Raw genomic sequence first — 13,646 nt, 5'->3', positions numbered from 1 at the left:
TGAGCAAAAAAAAAAAAAGGTTTTAAGTAAACTTATGATTTTGTGTTGGGCCACATTCATAGCCATCCTGGGCCACAGGTGGCCTGTGGGTCGTGGGCCACGGTTTACCTTTACTCGGCAGAGGTAAAGCTGGAGGTATCGGCAGGGGTCTTCCTGTCTCCTGGGAAGCGCTCCACCTCCTGAGTGTCAGGAGCACCTTTACGCAGCAAAGTGCGTGGATGGTAGATGCGCACGCCTCTCCCACCTGTGAAACTTTTACTCAATAGAACACGTTAGTCAAATCTGTAAACTTTAAATCATTTGCTCATGTTATTTTGAATGTCATCCATTAAAGCAATAATCTCTAAAGGGAACAGCCTTGTCTAGTCCTCTGTGCTCTAGAGGCAGCCCCCACTCCTGGGAAGGGGCTTTAAGCACATGCCTCACAGGGAAATCAAAGGTGAGATGGTAGGACTCGGTGCCCCTTCTTTAACTGGGTCGGCTCTGATAGGCCACTAGCCTTGTCTTACCAGGAGGGGAAGGTTAACTAGTGCCCACCATGAGGTGCTCAGCGCCCACTGCGGAGCTTCCTGCGACTGAGGCAGAAACAAAACCCGTCCTGGAATATCAAACACAAGTTGGACGTGGGCCGCCAGAGCTGCGTAGGGATGGCCGTAGGAGACACTGGCTAAAATAACACTAGATTGATCACTTCTCTAATTCTTTTCATCACAAGTAAAAATTTATAGTAGTCGCTTTAAGAAACTAGCCTGACCCCTGACTGGCGTGGCTCACTGGATTGAGTGCTGGCCTGTGAACCAAAGTGTCGCCGGTTCAATTCCCAGCCTAGGGTACATGCCTGGGTTGCAGGCTGGGTCTCCAGCAGGGGACGTGTGAGAGGCAACCACACACTCATGTTTCTCTCCCTCTCTTTCTTGCTCCCCTCCCCTCTCTAAAAATAAATTAATCAATAAATAAAATCTTAAAAAAAGAAAGAAATTGTCCCGACAGTACCGTATTTTGCACGTGACATCTGTATCACCCTGGGAGCTTGACTGAGGTGAACTCCAGCTCCAAGGAGAGTGTGGTTAAGTTAGGAGTTCTCTGCAGGGAATGGCTTCTCTGCCTTCAGTCCCCACACACCTGTGGCCCAGAGAGACAGCCACCCCACCATCCTGCCACCAGGGGCAGACTTCCCTTCCATCCGCCCGCGAGGACTATCTGTCTCCTGAAGGTTCCGGATCTTAGAGATTGCTGATCCCGCCTCCGTGCTGGCAGAGGCCCTGTCCCCCATCCTGTAGTCTTTTAAAAGTCTATGAATAAGGTAAAAGCAGCTGTTGTCTCTTCTGGATTTTTGCCCCCATTCCCCAGCTTGAAGTTTTCTCTTCTATTCCAGCCACCTTCCACATGGATTTCAGAGTTTTATTTTACATTTGCAAATTTGAATGATGTTTAGGTGCTCTGTGTAGAAAATTTTCTCTACACATTTTAACTACTTGTTTCTGAAAAATGAAGGCCTAAAAGTAATTCAATTTTTATCTCTCAAGTTATTCAGAAATCACAGACCCCGTGGGACTCTATTTGTTTCCCTGTCCTTCGACAAATTGTATTCTTTGTGCTCATGTGCATATATTCCACACAGTTTACATATTCCTTCCTCTGTCTCATCTTCTACCTTGGACTCCACCGCCACCTATTACCTTTAACTCTAACTGAGATAACAGATTCCAACAAACCTGTTCATCTGTAAATCGGAGGAGAGCTTAATTGGCTCTGTGCAGTTCCTGTGTCTACTTTTAAATCAGCTTTCTGAACAGCAATGAAAAGGATTTCTTAAAAACATAGGTCTAAAAAATACAGATCTTTTTTTCTCCTTTGCTTAAAGACAAAACACAAAAACCAAAGTAATTAATCTTACCATCACACTTATTATGCGTTAAATATTTGGGTTATAGCCTGCAACTTTCTGTATGAATTCACACTTTCTGACTTTCCACCCTTGTCTTAGTATATACTATACTCCTCATCGCTGACTTCTGACTTCGTCACTGACTTTGATTCTGAACTACATCGAACACGTGACTACCTCAGCGCTTCCCAGGTGCTATTTACAACGCATCTCCTGTCACCTTCTCCACCCAACATTGTCCTTCTCCATAGACCCTTCATTGGGCTTCCCTTCCTTTATCTTCCTGGTCTCAGCCTCAAGCTTCTTTCTACAGGGAAGTGACAGGCACTTAGGCCACTTAGGATCCCTCATCGCTCTTTGGGGAAGCCTCTCGCTTAGATTCCATTTCCACTAGAGCGCCATCTACCCCTCAGGTCATCTTCTTCTATTGCTTCTCTCCCCCAAAGCCAGGAGAGTGGACCCCTGTGTCTTAGGTTTAATTCGTTCCCATTCTCTCCCAGAGCTCTGAACTCTGAGCTAGGGATACAGGGAGAATGGGCTAGTTCTTTATATATCCATGACAATAGCTGTGATGATATGCAAATCAAGACAGCCACGTGATTTAGCCTTTGATATATTTTCTATTTCTTAGTCCTTCTAAGCATTTTCCCCCATCTATCTTGAGTCTCTTCTAGTTGTCTTTAGATATTAACCGCTATGTTTTTCTAATACATTTCTTTTGCTTACATTTTACAGATTTTTGGTTGCTTACGATCGATAGCTGACTGTCTGATACAGATGCATTTGCTTTTAAATCAGCCTCCCTCTAAATTCACACTTTCCCCCACAAGATACTTCTCTTGAATTATTTGGACTTGCATATTGGTGTGACTATCCATATTTCACCACCTTAGTATTCTACACTCTCCCTGATGGCAGAGACAAAGGATATGTTTCTCCGCCCTCTATCTCAATAGTGTATGATCTGTAGTATCTGTTACAGTGTCTGATTTGTTATAGATAAATTGCTGCTTTTTCCCCCCTAATATCATTGACATAACCATTCTGGGTTTGCGAACAGAATTCTCTTTACTACATCAATGCAGGGTTAATTGCGCTAGTTTCCATAGCACATGTTCAAAGAATACATCACCAGAACACTGGATTCACGGCTTCTCGACACCGCACACACTATGCTCGCTTTATCACATATGGCTTTGGAGACATAGCTGCCAAGAGAAAACAGGACCCCATCAGTGGACCCAGGGGAAAGTAGTTAGACCCATGTGGATGGTAATGATTGTGAACCTGACAAAGATACAAATACGCTTCCCAAGTCAACTGGTCCTTTGATCACAGATGTTACTTTCAGGTTTGGTTTTGAGTAACTGTGTAGACGTGGCAAAGTCATGCTGATGTTGCAGGAGTAGCAATCCCTACAAATAGGATCAATTTTTTTAAATGACTTTGTTATTTTATTCCTTAAGGTTAATTGATATGGTCAATTTTTAATAAAGGTGTAAAGACAATTCAATGGAGAAACTTTTTTTTTCCAACAAATATATTGAATAATTGAATATCCACATGTAAAAAAAAAGAAATAAATTTGGGGGTGTTAGAAATATTCTGTAGTTTGATTGTGCTTTTGATTATAGGAATTTATATTTTTGTCAAAACTCAAACTGTGTGTTGGACAACCAGATTCTCCTTGTCAAAGACATAAAATTTCCTTGCTTTGTGGAAAAAAATTGTCAGATGCATAAAAGACAAAGCTATGCAGTAGGGTACACCTTATATGAAAGGGAAGTATTCAAAATTGAAAAGAAGTATTCCTGATTTAGAGTAGGCTAAGATTTATCTGATATGATATAGAACAAAATATATGAAAGAAAATTTGCTAAGCATAATTATATATTAATTATATACATTTAATTAAAATATTTTTGCTTCCAAAACACTGGAAATAATGTCTTATCTGAACATAACAATTTTACTCATTCTTTTCTTTCTTTCCTGTTTTTTTAAATAAAACAATTTTAAAAAATTTATTGGTTTGAGGGAGAGAGCAAGAGATTTTATGTGCCCCGATGGGGGATCAAACCCACAACCTTGGCATATTGGGACGATGCTCTAAGTTTGACTTTTAAAAAAATTTTCAGCTGCGCAATACTCCACTATGTGGAATAATTGAGACCATTTCTTATGTTGGGGCAGTTAGGTAGTTTCCTGCACTTGGCAACCGCAACTGATGCCGCAGTGAACCACTGATGCATTTGATCACCTGAGTGTACTGTTAAATTCTTTTTAACAGTGTTGGCAGTTCAAAGGATATATGTATGTATGCCTTGTTAGATACTGCACCAAATAAACATTATAAGGACAAAAACCAATCTGGAAAAAAAATACTTGTAAACTATGTAAAAGACAAGACCTCTATGCGTAGTATATAAAATATCAAAAAAAAAAAAAAAAACCAAAAAGAAAAAAAAACACCCAAACAACCCCAAAACAACCAATGTAGATGGTGAGCAATCTAGAAGAAAAGTAAATGAAATAAAGATAAAGGCAGTTCATGAAAGATGCAACCCAAATGACTAATGAACTAAAACAAAAAAACAAAACCGTTACAAAAGATAGCACATTAACACCACATTGTCATATACGGCTTGTGGGAATATATACTGAGCGCCATTTTGGAAAGCCTTTTGAAAATCTACTGCAGGGGCTGTGGACATATTCCAAGAACAAGCAATTCTCCTTTGGGGCATACGTTGATTCATATATATCCTCAAAGAAACTTTAAAAAAAAATCCCATTACCCCTTTATTACTTTGCTTACTGCAGAACTTTAAAACCTTCGGGAACAGTTTAAGTCACAAAGCGGGGCTTACCAGCTTGGCCTCTGATCGCCCCTTCTGTGTTCCAGGTAACAACAGCTCTTGAGGTACGGATGATGGCCCTTCTCTTCCCACATGTACAAATGCAGGTAGTTATCCATGGACGTGGTGAGGACATACTGAGAACCCTTCAAAGGATACCCGGGGGTGAGTGGCCCAGCGTCCGAGTCAGAGCACTGAGCATCGGGAGGAGGGGGGCGTACGTACCACCCACAAGTGACAGATGGTCAACTGGTGGTCGTGAAACCGCTGCAGCAGGAGGCCGGAGATGGTGAAGAGGACCAGCTGCGGCCCACTGTCAAAGACAATCACGTCTCCACCGCTGACTCCCATCCGAACAGGACTCTCCATGTGAACTGGCAACATGAAGCTTGCAACCTGATGGGCTGTTTTCATGTAAAATGTATGCGCGCGTGCGCACACACACACACACACACACAGGTGAACTTTGGGTCATTCAGTCAGAACAATGTCCTTACCCTGAATGAAAAATCATATTCCCTACTTCCAGGGGACATCTGTCCAGTGAGGAAAAGGAAAGGTAGGCCCGGAAAATACGTGTCACTGACTGTGGTGATAGATGCCATCACATAGGAAGAGAGGACTGGGGACCGTAAACAGTAGCTCAGGCATTGAGGGCAGGGGCATGATGGGAATCTAAACAGTTTTGCCCGCCCTGACTGGTGTGGCTCCATGGATTGGACATTGCAACCAAAAGGTTGCTGGTTTGATTCCCAATCAGGGCATATACCTGGGTTGCAGGCTGTGTCTCCGGTTGGGGGCAGCCAATCAGTGCTTCCCTCACACAAATAAAGAGAGACAATTTGGCCCAAGAGGTCATGGTGGAGTATAGAGGTCAGTAGCATGGGCATTAGGGTTGAACAGGGATGGGGTAGCCTCCAGCTGAGAAAGCCCCTGCCCCTGCTCACAGACTGACCTATTTATATACCTGTAGAGCTTAAAAATGAGCGGCTGGGAGGAGAATCAAGAGGACATAGCCTACCTTGGATGACAGCCGTGTCCCCGATCCTCTCCGTTGTTACATCGAAGGTGGTAAACCCCGTCTTTTTGAAAGGGGCCCTTCGGAACATGAGCATTACCCTGTCCGCTCTGCTCGGGGCCCAGCAGGCTGCGCAGCACCCCGAGACCGGGAGAGACACCAACAGGGGGGCTCTGCCTGCTGCCGGCCTCAGTAAGCACTCTGCCGGAAATACCTGCAGAGAAAGGATTGCACGTGCGGGGGTGGGGGCGCTGGCGGCAGCTCAGTCCAGGGGCGCCTCCAGAAAAGGCTCCTCGAAAACCCTCAGCTTGTGGCCAGAGCTTTATTCTCAATCTCAGGAAGCGTTACGTGGCCACTGCTTGTCACTCATTGTCTTCCCGTCCTGCCTGCCATGGTCACCTATCAAGAAGAGTCCCCAAAACTTCCCTCCTGGCATGCCAAGGGGTTAGAGGAGCATCTGGCCACATCAGACGCCGATCCCGTGGCGGCTGGCCAAGGGGATGTGCCCTCCTGGGAGAACTTGTCAAGGGCTGATCCGCTCTTGCCGCCGCCTCCCTGAGCGCCTGCTCTCTGGGGCCCAGTGCCCTGTGCCACGTCAAGAGGCCTGCTCACAATGGCACTCTCTCAGAATGACATTCAGAGGCTGAATCGCTTTTGTTTACTTCTGGATGTTGTACTTCCCAGCCAAGGAAGGTAAAGGTAAAATAAGGAAAACCAAAGTCAACCAGGTTACCAAAGGTCCTAATTCTTGATCTCTGTCTCACCCTCCCCCACCTCAGGCTTCACGAGCAGATTTTCATTAATAAAGGTTTGTCTTTGCACCTGGTCGTTGCTTCCAAGAACATCGTTTCTTGGCTCTTGGACCGGGTCCCATGGCTTCCTTGGCCTGTGAAGGGACGGAGCAGCCTGTCCGGTCCTCGCTGAGCTCTGCAGTTGCACCAATGCTTCCCGACTTTGCCTTCCTGACCCCCGCCCTCTCCTCCTGCGGTTAAAGTGCACAGGCAGCACCTACCTGTGGCAGGATGCGCTGGTGCATCCCGGCGGCCAAGATCCATTTCGTGTCCGGAGAGGAATGTAGAAGGTCAACACTGTGGTTAAATGCATTAACTACAGAAATACTCCTTAACTCGGGCACTGTCAGCATGTAGATGTCGCCTTCAGAATCGCCTACCTGGAACCAAAGCACCGCCACCACGTCAATGCAGAGACGGGACAACCCGAAGGGCACAGGAGGCAGACAGCGTGGGCAGGTGCCGGGGTGCCAGCGTTTCTCCAGGCGCGCAATGGAGACGGACGCCTCTGACCAGCAGACCACAAGGCTGCTGGGACAGTCCCAAGGAATAAAATGTTCTCAGCCCCAAAACCGCGCAGGACAGTTACTCATTAGCGCAGCAACACGGCACTGTTTTCTCAGCGTCTCCCCAAACCCATCTCTCTCCCTCCGTGGTTCCTCCCAAGTTCATGAACTCCATGATAACACACACTTGGAAGAAGAAACATACATACGAAAGGATTCAGGAAGTTGTTTTTTCGTTTTTTGGGTTTTTTTAGAATTACTGGGGAAATGCACCTGAGGTATAACAAAGGCCGAGCTGGCATAAAGGCTCGTGTGGCCAACATTCATGGGTGTGTTGTGACTCTCGGAGCCTGTGATAGAGATGCCTCAGGAAGACAGACTGGAACGTGGCAGGACCCTTCCTGCCACCACGTGTGCCAAGGTGGCAGGGCCCACATACCAGCAGGAACGGACCATCCTTTGTGAGCAAGGCTTCCAGGGAAAAACTGGTCCGGGGCATGGTGAGTGTAGCCAGCGCGTCCTGATACTGACAGTTCCACACTTTGACAGTTTCCTCCACGTCCACAGTGAATGCGAGGCGCAGCTGCGGCAGGGTCACCAGGAACTTGATGCTGCATCGCTGGACTGGGCTTGACCAGATCATGGTGCCCTAGGGAACGAGAGTTATGCTATCTGTGTGCACGGCGCTCTTCCCACACACGGTGGGCTCTTGTTCTGCCAGGACTTATTTGGAAGCCTCTTCCAATTCTGATTTATTTCTTTTTTCTGGGATTAGAATAAGAAAATTCTACTAAACATCTCAGTTATTTGAGGAGTAGTGAACATGAAAAAGGAATTATGTGATGCATTCAAAGGCAGGAACTCATGTGGTGAGCAAAATCACACTCGCTGGGCTCACTCAGTTCTGTCTCTTACCAACAGCGTGACATTCAGCAAGTTACCTATCACCGTGGCTTCTTACAGGGCTATGCTATTACATTTCTCAACACATAAAATGTACTTAGAATTCTGCCTAGTACAGAGTAGGAGATCAAGGGCATCAACTATCACGATAATTCTTATTCCATCATCAACCTTGTACACTGCAAACAAGATAGAAGGAAGCATTTCCCTTCTAGACTCTTCTTTAGTCTCATTACAATTGTAAAATAGATCAAAGAAAAAAAACACAAACATAATTGTTAAGTTTAAGAAGTTATTACAAAGTGATCGATATTAACTCCTTCTGTGCCCTCTTAAAGCCCCCTTGTTGTTTGTTCTATTTCCTACCCCTTCCGCCTTCCCCGAATAGAATCGCTATTTTGATTCCTAACTCTAAACAGGTTGCCTGTGTTGTTATTTTTTGCTGTGTAATAAAACATCCCTAAACTGGGTAGCTTAAAACAACAATACATTTTTATCTCACAGCCTGTTCCTTAGAAATTCAGGTGTAGCTTGGCTGGGCAGTCCTGGCTCAGGTTCTCTTAGGAGGTCGAAGCCGAGCTGCACCTTGGTGACTCACTCCCTCAGCTGGCAAGTCGGTGCTGGCTGCCAGCAGGAGGCCCCAGCACCCACCACCCAGCCCTCTCTCTAGGGCTCTTCGGTGTCCTGTGCTCATAATGTTGTGAGCGGCTTTCTAAGAGCCAAGGACTCAAAAGAGAGCACGTGTCACTTATGACATAACTTCACAAGTTACACACCATCGTTTCTACAACATCCTATTGTTTAGCTTTATTCAATGTGGGAGCAGACGACATAAGATCATTAATACTATGGGACAAGGAATGTTAAGGGCCCCCTCGGAGGCTGGCTAAGGCTGTCGGCCTTGTAGCCCCCAGTGTTCATGCCCCTCCCATATGCAAAATGCACTCACTGTCTCCCTCTGCCCTCAACTATCTCAGGTGATTACAGCCTCATCTCAAAGTCTTAACAGGGGTGTCTAACCTTTTGGCAACTCTGGGCCACACTGGAAGAAGAGTTGTCTTGGGCCACACATTAAACACAGTGCGACATGTAATCACACAAAAAAATCTCATGTTTTAAGTAAATTTATGATTTTGTGTTGGGCCACATTCATAGCCAACCTGGGCTGTATGTGGCCCATGGGCTGCGTGTTGGACACCCCTGATAGGAACTCACTGTTGAATTAGGTTCAAGTACAAAGGGGGCTCTTTAGATTCAGTTCATCTTGATATGAAAAACTTAGAACTAAATATACACATTGTTCCCCAGGCACAGGATAACATTATAGACACTCTCGTTCCAAAAAGGAGGAAATGGAGAATGGGAGAGAGGGAAGCAATGAGGAATGGCCGCTATACGAAAAAACTGAAGTCCCATAGAGAACATCTGGTAGGTTGCTGGTTAGGATTCAAGACCGGGGAAGAATTCTTCGTGCCTGTAGGCTCCTGTCTCCAGGTTCTTGGTTCTGTTTCTGAGACATCCTTCCCTTTCCATTCACGGTGGCCTAATTTTGCAACTGAGTAGTTTTTACAGCCTGCTTCTTGACTATAAAACTTTGGCATTCAAAAGTCTCCTTCTTCTTTGTCTCCTCAGCCCCTTTAAACCCAAGCTGGCAGTGTTTCTGCCAATATAATTCTCTCCAAAATTTTGTGGCTCTCCCAAGAACCTTACTGGAGTTTATATCATTAGACAAGAGCCACACTCATAAGTCTTTGAGATAAATAAATGCTTTGATACCTTGGGCTCCTCTTGGGGCTGCTGAGGATAATGCCTTAAACTTTTCAGAAGTTCTCAGGCCCCAGCTGAGTAGCTCAGTTGGTTAGAGTGCCACCCCCATACGCCAAGGTTGCAGGTTCAATCTCCAATCAGGGCACGTACAAGAATCAACCAATGAATGCATGAATAAGTGAAACAACAGATTTCTCTCTCTCCTTCTCTCTCTCTCCCCAGAAAATAAAAAACAATTTTTTTAGAAGCCCCCCCCCCGCCACAAAACTTTTTAGAAGACCTATTGCTTGAGTGAACAGTTCTCTGAGGCACTTCCTTAGATCTTTCTGTGGTCTAACAAAGAATTTTTGCTGCAACTTTATAGTATCATCGATCGATGTTGACTTGGGTTGATCTTGCTTAGACTCCATTTCTGAAATTTTAGCATCATTTGTCATCTAGAAAGACTGCGAATTTTCGAAACTAGCAATCCTTGGTTCCATGTTGTTTGACAGTCCTTACTTCATCCTCACCCTCTTTTCTTGCATTTTACTGTAAGCAGCAAGAGGACACCAGCGTTCAGCACTCTGCCTGGGGATCGCTGTAGTGAGATCCCTCGACTCATTAGATATGTTTCCTAGTTTTCACATTACCATGGGTGACAGCATTGCTACACTTACTGCCACTATGTAGCAAGGGTCCCTTTTCCTCCAAGGTCCAACAACATTTTTCAGATTTCCCTTTAGGTCCTCACTGGCCACTGCATGGCAGGCCATTTGGTTTTCGCTGAGAGTCCCTTTAAGGCCCAGCATCCTCCTCAGAGTCTTCTCAGCTTCTGCCCATCATCACCTGATTCCAAAGCCTCTTCCACATTTTAGGGTTTTGCTGTGGCAGCACCTCACTTCCAGGCACTAAACGCTATGTTTGTTGTCTATTGCTGCATAACAAATTGCATGGCAGCTTCACGCATAAACTCTTACCTCCCACAGCTCCTGTTGGTCAAAAATTCAAAGGTGGATTTACCGCGTGGCTGCGGTTTAGGGTCCCTTGTTAGCCTGCAGCAAGATGTCAGCCGGGGATGCAATAATCTGACGGCTCATCCGGGCCAGAAGCTTCGCCTGCAGGAGGGCTCGCTCACATGACTGCGAGGTGGTGCCGGCTGGCGGCAGGGGGCTCGCATCCTCTGCCCTGCGTCCCTGTCCATCCGGCTGCTTGGATGTCCTTGGGGACATGGTGACTGGTTTCCCCTACAGCAAGTTATCCAAGACAGCACCCTTTTAATTTCCTTTCCCCAGCTTTATTGAGGTGTAATGGACATGTAACATCGTGTAAGTTTAATGTTAAGAGCACACTTCTAGAATTTCATCTTATCATTTCCCTGCCACCTCATATATTCCAAAAGGGTGTTTATCGTGGATCAGGAGACCCTGTGTTACAGAGAATCATTTTCTGATTTTTATGGGGAAGAGAGAGAAATTCAAGCAGGACAAATCAAGATAACACAATCATTTGGGTCCCACTTGGAACCTCCTGCCTCCCCCTCTGTTGCTTTGCGCACTGCCCGTGCTGGTCCTGATACGTAAGACAAGCTTTGTGCCCCCTGGAGGTGGTCGGAGGTAGAGACCACTTCCTGAAAGAGGCAATAAAACAAATGCCAATTGTTGACAAAGAGACTGAAGTAGGTAATGAAGATGCGCAAGGCCAAAAGATCATTTATTTTACAAAGTCACCCCACATTACCAGCAGCCAATAAGTCCTTGTGCAAGTTTATATATAGAAACACATATTCAAAAGTGAATTTTCTATGGGTCTATAGTCTAAATAAAAAGGTCACAGATTATCACTTAGAAGGCCTGATTGGAAACTTCGTTTCTGTTATCAGTTGAGCATCACTTTCCTCCTAGCATTTGCTTTGCTTTACCTTTGGAACTGGATGGGCATAGGTATGCATTACCTGTGCTCCTCATTGGCCAGACTCACCTCCTGCACATCCCAGACATAGAGCATGCGCTTTGAAGACACTGTGCAAAGGAGTGACTTCTCTTGTCCACCCATTGGTTGACAACTTTCTGAGAGATAAGCCATATGTCCCAAGATCCCTAGAAGGCAACACAGACAATACTTGGCCACCAGATAGTTGAGGAATGATCCAATTAAATAAAGAATCCTGGGAAGATTAAGTTTTCTTGCAACCTTTATGGAGACAACAGGATGGAAATTGGGTTTCAGAGTCATTCAAACATGTGTGTGACTGGCCATTTGGAACACGTTGGCCAATCTGTTTTTCTTCCTTAATTTCAGTTTCTGTATAACATGGGGATAAAAATAACAGGAACTTTGTTCCTGTTGTCAATTGAGCATCACTTTCTGTTCTGCGTTTTAAAAGAGGTATCAGAAATAGAGTGTTAGAACTGTTATTTAAACCTTTCCTTTTCTTAAAAGTTTTTATTCTAGGGGGATGGGGAGCCTTTGGGAACAGGGAGCAACAGGCCTGATGTTATGTTGTGAAAAGATGGCTCTGGTTTCTCCATGCAGCCAGAGAAGGAAGGAAGCAGGGAGATCAGTGTTTGTGTTGTTGATTTTATATAGAGAGGAAGGGAGAGGGGGAGGGAGAAGAAGAGGGAGAGAAAGGCAGAGAGAAACATTGATTCGTTGTTGTTCCACTTCTTCGTGCATTCATTGAGTGATTCTCCTATGTGCCCTGACTGGGGATCGAACCCTTCACCTTGACATATTGGGACAGCACTCTAACCACCTGAGCTACCTGGCCAGGGCCAGTCCTATTAAGTTTTAATTCCCTTTTTCTTCACTGGATGAGAACACCGCCCCCCCCCCCGAAAAAACAAAACTATAGTGAATTTCCTGAAACAAGCTAATGACATCACCCTGTCCCCACACCAAGGTTGCCAGTTCCTTCCTTGTAGACAAAGTCCTCAGGCTCTGCCAATGCCATCCGGCGCTCATGCCTCGTTTGGCTGAGGAAGAACTGCTTCCATGTTGGCACATGTGGGCACAAATTGGAGAGGCAGGGGAAGCTCCATTTCCTCAGACACAGGTTTCTGGAAGGAGTGAAGATTCCGTCAGGTTGCCTGCCGCCTCCGCAACACAGGTGCACCACGGGGACCCCCCGCTCACGCAGCCTCCACTCACGCCTCCCACAGCGCAGCCCCACATCCTCCTCTCCCCCGGGACCCCAGTCCCCCCACCCTTTTCCTTACCTCCACAGGTGATCGTTCTCTGCAACCTTATTCCAGTACTGAGGAGAGAAAGGAAGAGAGAAGCAGGCAATTGGTGTCCAAACATTGGCTCCTCCTTTGCTATCGTTTGTTCTGGGCTAACCTGCCCCCATCCCAGCCTCCACGCCCTCCCCGTCTGGGGCAGTGGGACAGGGTCCCAGCGGACACCCATCACTGCCGGCACAGGGTATTCCTGGGAAAGGTCAGAGTGGATTTCTTAGGATCAATATGGGAGCTTCAAGAACATTTAGACAGCACAACTCCTGTACTTGTTTGTCATTTTCATTCAACAAAGCACGAGGCTCTCAGAGGGAAGGATGCTAACCCCCAACGCTCAGTGAGCCACTGTTCTTGTGCAGGTGGGTCCTCAAATTGGTCAAGACACAGCTCGCTCCCAAGGATGTGGACAGGTAGGTCAGACCTGAACGGGCAGGCCTAGACAACGTAAACTTAAAAAGTGAGGGAAGGAACACTGTGTGGGGGTGATGCTGGGGTAGCAAGGTCCCAAGTCTGAGGGAGGGAGGCAAGAGGGAGAGCCTTATGCCGGCGCTGACCAGGTGGACGGGTGTGGTCCACTGAGACGGAGCAGCGAAGCGGGGAGAACATTCACCTTGTTCACTTGGCAAACCTGTAGCAAGCTGAATGCATCCAGGAAGGAGAAGATTCTCAACAACGGTATTTCAGGCAACTGGAGCTCCAT

At 46.1% G+C, this 13,646-nt stretch overlaps 1 protein-coding gene across 1 annotated transcript; it reads right to left on the bottom strand.

Moving 5' to 3' along the window:
* Positions 1–1,643: 1,643 nt before the first annotated feature.
* Positions 1,644–13,646, bottom strand: FBXW12 (F-box and WD repeat domain containing 12). The gene is made up of 11 exons (XM_054594528.1): positions 13,557–13,646; positions 12,929–12,966; positions 12,609–12,769; positions 11,691–11,809; positions 7,501–7,710; positions 6,777–6,935; positions 5,768–5,978; positions 4,972–5,150; positions 4,759–4,892; positions 3,021–3,096; positions 1,644–1,685 (listed from the first exon to the last, which is right to left on the bottom strand). Exons 1-11 carry the CDS (start codon positions 13,644–13,646, stop codon positions 1,644–1,646), a joined length of 1,419 nt encoding a protein of 472 aa, XP_054450503.1.

Source organism: Pteronotus mesoamericanus, unplaced genomic scaffold (assembly GCF_021234165.1).
Source record: "Pteronotus mesoamericanus isolate MK-2021 breed Mesoamerican mustached bat unplaced genomic scaffold, CSHL_Meso_final scaffold_533, whole genome shotgun sequence".
Classification (NCBI taxonomy): domain Eukaryota; kingdom Metazoa; phylum Chordata; class Mammalia; order Chiroptera; family Mormoopidae; genus Pteronotus; species Pteronotus mesoamericanus.
The sequence above is the reverse complement of the archived record's forward strand: the minus strand, read 5'-3'. Positions and strand labels throughout refer to the sequence as shown.